The 6148-nt window shown below is 48.5% G+C and overlaps 1 protein-coding gene across 1 annotated transcript; it reads right to left on the reverse strand.

Annotated features, from left to right (window-relative positions):
• Positions 1-835: 835 nt before the first annotated feature.
• Positions 836-2080, reverse strand: LOC310808903 (plexin-A2-like; the record flags this gene model as incomplete). Its single annotated transcript, XM_083676002.1, has 1 exon — positions 836-2080. One exon carries the CDS (start codon positions 2078-2080, stop codon positions 836-838), a length of 1245 nt encoding a protein of 414 aa, XP_083532128.1.
• Between the last annotated feature and the right edge of the window lie 4068 nt (positions 2081-6148).

The following is a 6148-nucleotide window of genomic DNA, read 5'->3' on the forward strand; positions in this document are numbered from 1 at the left end:
AATAAAGAAACCTAACTGCGCCTGACAAGACGCTGGCAATATTTGGCCTTGTATTAGAGAATTGAGATTTTCGAGGGAAGAGAGTGGTGTTTGATCTCGCTCACTAACATGAGCTGGCCTGCTCTCTCTCTCTCTCTCTCTCCCTCTCCCTCTCTCTCCCTCCCTCCCTCCCTCCCTCTCGCCCTTTCTCTCTCCCTCCCTCTACGAGAGAAAGTCGTGTTTATTTGGATTGCACTGGAGGAGAATATTGTCACTTTGATGGTTGCCAAGAAAAATAAATCCCCCCCTAATTTCTGAATATCTCTCATTCAGATAGTCTTTAATGTGTTTGTTCCACCATATCAGAGCTGCAAAACAATTAGCCATAATTACATGTAGTGTAAGAATGATTTGATAATGGGCAGCACTGGATCCAACAAAGCAGTCAAAGGCATTTATCTTGATTGCTGTGTTTATTATTATGAGTGCATCCACCCTAATTCCTCACAACCTTGTGGTTTCTAGGGTCATTGGTGAATTTCGTCGCTGCCCTGCTGTTTAATGCCTTCCACTGAATGGAGGAAACATAAGTGCTGAGCGCTCTCTGTGGGCTACTGTATTACAATGACTCACCTTAATACACCAGTATCAATGTATCATGTAAATAAATAAGTCTGTTGGTTATCCACATTGTAAGGTGCAAACTCTCTGTGTAAGTGAGATGCTTGTTGTAAGAATGTAAAATAGACACACAACTGGCTCACACTTTAAAAAGTTTCTATATTTGTGTAGTAACTCTGTAATTACCCTAGTAATAACATTGTAATAAACATACTGTTAAGCAGTCGTTACCCGTTTACGACACAGGTATAGGTCGTACCAGTGAAGGGTTTTGACTCACCGCTTTAGTGCACTGCACGTCCTTCCCCAGTAACCAGTTGAGCTCCAGGTTGCCCTCCCCCTGGTAGCAGGACTGCAGGCGCTCCTTGATGCGGGTGTTGATGTCTCGGATGGTGAAGACGCAGAGAGCCGAATCATCTGGAGGATGGTGGAACTGCTTCTGGCCCTTGGAGAAGATGGTGAACAGCACGTCATCCGAGGCGCTGATGTTGAGCGAGGTGGCGAGCACGCGGCCCGGCTTGCCCAGGTAGGCCGCCTGCAGGAGGCGGTACTCCACGTTGTTCTTCACACAGCCGATGGGCAGCGACACATAGGAGTGGAACTTGTGATCGTCCTTGCAGAGGCGCACGATGCGCGAGGTGTAGAAGAGGTCGTTGGTGGAGCCGCCTGACGACATGCTGTTCTCGGGCGTCTCGGGCTGCACGGTCAGAAAGTAGACGAAGCTGCCGCTGGCAAAGCCGTAGACGTAGAAGATGTCGAAGTGGGAGACCAGAGCCAGCGTGTCTGACGGAATCTTGATGAGGGAGGATACAAAGTCAGTGTGGAGCTCGTAGTCCAGCATGGAGGAGGACTCTGGGTCGCGGGGCAGCTTGCGGCTGGAGATGGTGGGGAAGTAGTCCTGCTTGCCATCCACGGCCGTGCCGATGAACAGTGTGCCATCCTGGCCCTGGGAGGGCACAATGACCCCATACATGGTGCCGGTCTGATTGACGCTGGAGAGGTAGTGCTCTTTCTTATGGGAGGGCTCCACTAGTATGAAGAGGTCATCCAGCCTCAGCAGCTTGCAGACGCCCTGGTAGAGGCTCCCGCAGGCCAGCAGGCGGTTCTGGGAGTAGTCGATGAGCAGCAGCTTGTTGACGTTGTTGGTGGACACCAAGGGTTCGGAGCAGGGCTGGACAATCAGCGGAGGGTAGCAGGCCTTGTTGTCATCCTCTGGGCCCGTGTCATGGGACACCAGGAGTGTCAGGTTGCCCGAGAGCTTGTAGACGCGGTTGACAGCACCAATATAGAGTGCCCCTGTAGTCTGGTGGACGGTCAGGTGGTTGAAGGCCCATTCCCGACGTTCAGGGTGGAAACTGGTGAATGTCTGCCCGCTGCACAGCACAGTGGTAGCCAAGAGCCAGCAGCCCAGCAGCACCACCATAGCACCCTTCTTAGGGCCTGTTGAGAAAGTCCTGCATGTAACCCGCCGGCCCGCCATGCCTCACGGGGCAACAGCAGATGAACAGACGAGTTTGGAGGTGGAGTGGGAGGGAGACTACCTTCTCCTTTGTCTTCTCAAAGACTAAATTGACGTTTGTAGCTTCAACAGGGTCTTCACATGTTTCTGAAAAAGAGAAGGGAGAAAGAGAAAGGGGAAAATAAATTAGCCTGCACACTCTGACTCACACTCGGTCAAACGGGAAGCAGATAAAAGCGGATGGAAAAGAACTCCTCGTTCAGTAAGAGTTGCTTCAAAGGGGCCAAAGTGCATCCTCAGTCAGGCGATGAGCAATGGAGCAGTGGGATGGATGCTGACAGAGACAATAGGAGGAAACCTTTATCGTCACATTCCAAAAGAGTTGCTTGACAGGACAGGACAATGCAGGAAGGTGAGCAAGTTACAAAAAACGGAAATTAGCATGACCTGAGTCATGCTGCTTGCTTCGTCATCAAGCAGTGAGACAGTCGTTTCTAAGAACAACACACAACCCTCTACAGTCTACACTGCCCAGAGCACCACATTTCACAGAATAAATATTCTATCTCGAAATACTCTGTAATGACTCATCTTACTTAGTGTCATTTTCGACATCAGAGAAACACACATTAGGCTAGTGGACCATAATCACTAGGGCACTAAAATGAACATTATAACAAAACCCCCCAAAAAACTGCTCATGTTGAGTAGACTTTAGCGATAAAAGGAATGGATATAAATGGCTAACATAAGAAGTCGGAATTGCAGAGATTTTACATAATCCAGGATAAGGAGCACACTGGAGAAAGACTTGAGGTATACCACAGCTAAAAACCAAAGGAATGATACATTGGAATCAGATTACCATTTTCCTTTATATAAGGACAGCATTAGCATTGCCATCTCATTTCTGTACTAACCCCCTCCCTTACTACGCCCCCCCCCCCCCCCCCCCCCCCTCGTTCCCCGTTCCCCTATTACTGGTGCTCTTTTCCAATCTATCTGTGAAAACATACATCAAGGAAAGTCTGCAATTTATGTAACTATGCTTTGCACAGACTGCAGAGATCTCTCTCCCCCATGCCATAAATCAAGAGAGGGAGCCCCTCTTCACAGTTTATCCCCGGGAGTTAATTATCTTGTCCACTGGAAGGGGAGGTCTAGATCTTATTACTGGAACAAAGTGAGAACAAATTGGGAGCCGGTTCCTCGCACCCCTCTCTCCCTCTCCTGCTCTTTAAGGGGCCTGTTATACAGAAACTGAATCTATTAATTATTCTTTCCAACGTCACTCCTGTTTTTATCCCTTTATTCTATTTTCCTCCCGCTGACACGATCAAGTCCTGGAGGGATTAATCATTGACACCAGAACAATCATTCCTAAATGAATCAGGCCACCATTAGGCATGCACAGAGCTCTCTCCCTACAGTAACAGCATCCAACACAATGTGTGTGTGTGTGTGTGTGTTTTCCCCCCCCCCGTTTTATCAGCCTCCTCTATCAGGACTGAACAACGCGAGAGGCTAACAAGTGGAGACAAAGGCAGCGCATCCCAAAATCAAGTATGATTAGGCGGAGCAATCCAAGGGTAATTACTGGCGAGCTGGAGGAGGTAAGCTGGGGAGTGGAACCGAGACGCCAGGGGGTTGAACGTGTCAGAGACGGCCCTACATTGTTCGTTACGCTTCCAGATTTGCATTTTCAGCAGTGAGGGCCGAGAGAATCAAGGGTGAGAGATGTGGCTGGAATAATCGGCGACTGCCTTTGATATTTGCATATGTTAGGAACAGGAGGGATACGAGAGGATTTGTCTACGGCACCATTGTTCCAGCGGCAGGTTGGGTCTGATGATTTACAGTCAAGATTTAAGAGTCCCTCTAAACTACGTTTGCCTTTTTATATCCCTCTTTATAAATCTGGTAATGGTCATCTCGGGTCCCTCCCCCTTCGATGATCAACCGCTACGCTACTCAGCTCAGGCTTTAATAAACACTCCTGGGTAGCGTATTGATCCCATAGCCCATAAACACAGGTTCCCAGCAGGGCCCAGTCAAGCTGCTAGTGGCGTGTGTGCAGGCTGAGGTGTGGGCGGTGCCCTGTCCCAGGAGCACTATATTAGCATGGCCATAAAAGTGCTAGGGCTGTAAAGCAGCTAGGGCCCGGGCCCTCTCCCCCTCTCCCCCTCTCCTCTGCCCTGCCCTCCGCCAAACTCCTTTGTTTGAGTTTGCTAATGCTGGAGGTGCAAAGCGGATCCCTCTGGAGGTATAATCAACCTCCTGCTGAGGCAGCTCTTTCCTCAAGCCCCTCAGCCTTTTGCCCTGTTGGGTTTTAGAAGGACCCCCCCCCCACCACCACCACCGCCACCCCACCCCCGGTATATATATTACTCCCATCCATCTCTCCTTCCTCTCCCTCTCACTCTCTCTCTCTCTTCCCCCAGGCCTTGTGGGGAATATATGTTTCTCCCTTTGCATGTTGTGGCTGCAGCTGCACTGAAGAAGGGGACCGACTGGTGTAAAATAAATGACTTCTCAAAGGTTAGCAGTTAATATAAGGCTAGTTTTCTGGAAGAGAAGAAATTAGGCTTTGTTTATGTTGATTCCCCCTCTTTTTTTTCGGCACTTGACAGAGACTTTCCTCATTATGCAGCCAAGCTACGGATTTCAAAAACAGAATTGCATTTGCCTCGTTGCTTTCTTTTGTTTGAAGCCATGTCATGTGTTTTCCCCCCGCTCTGAGTCACAAATACTGGGAAGCAATTAACATATAAATGCTGTGCCGGGTGATTCCCGGCACAGTCACCTAATAACCTCAAATAAAGTGAGGGGGCATTTCGGGTTACATGGCAGAGTTAGATAGTGATAGTCTGTGTGCCGAATCATCATGAGGTTGCACAACGAACAATGCAAATTCAGAAGGCTATACTGAAGTACCTGCATTGTGCAAAACACCACGCCTACCTTCAATGAAACCAGCATGGAACTAACATAGCTTAGCTCACTGCCCCTGCAACACAACTGCATGCGATGGGAGTGCTATCTTTGTCTACTCTGACTCAATGAGCCATCTGTTTTTTAAACAATCCCTGTTTGTGGGTCAGCTTTGATTTGTTGACACATTACAACTGTGTAAGCAGAAAGATACATTTGGCAAAACCGACAAATGTCAGCTACTCTGGGAATTACATCACACAAGCTTAAAAAACGCTCTCAGCAAACCTGAAATTGTTCAAAAGCTCAACAAACCTGAAATTGTTCAGTAAACTACTGGATTGTTTACTCTGTCCTTTGTTAAAGTTACGGTGCGTCAAGGTGATCACCCAGTAGCTCCCACCACAGGTCTGCATGAAGGCAAGACTCTTCCACTGACCACAGCTGGATGCTTGCTTTGACGGTTGCTGGCGGTGCCCCAGGCCACTGGGCAAGCTGCAGGGGCAGTGCCAACAGCAGGCACAGGGAGCGGCATTGTGGAAACTAATCTCTGGAAGTGAAGGGCTTTACCACATTGGAGGGCGGAGGGGGGGGGGGGGGGGCTGTTAGCAAGGGACAACAAACCAACAAAACTCTTGATGGTTGTGGACCCTGCAGCCTATGGATACTGCAAGCTGTGGATACTATAGCCTTTGCAAATAGTCTAGAGGCTGAATGCCAGGGAAAAGATTGTTCATGATCGGGCCCACTAGCTCTGAACCCTAGTCAACCTGGAATAGAGCAGCGGGTCCCCCCGCCTTTGTGCCTCCTGACTCTTTTCCTTTTTTTCGCACGCTAAGCTCCTTAACAATGCAGCCAAATTTGTTTGATCTCCTAAATTCATATTTACAGCAATTGTATTCCAGGAGATAAAGAACATAAACCAAAATCCGGTTATGGCGTTAAATCCAATTAATTGTTGTGGGATAGGAAAGAAATGACATATCGGAATTTCACGCCTTGGATTAATCCGTTATTCCCTGAATGATTAATGTAAAGCATTACATTTCAATGGTTAAATAAAACTGATACGCTACAATCCAAGGAGCCAAGTCGGGGGGGGGGGGGGGGGGGGGGGGGAATCAACAAACAAATCATTAAAGACATAATTAAGAAAAA

This window comes from Argentina silus, assembly GCF_951799395.1.
Source record: "Argentina silus genome assembly, chromosome: 8".
NCBI lineage: Eukaryota > Metazoa > Chordata > Actinopteri > Argentiniformes > Argentinidae > Argentina > Argentina silus.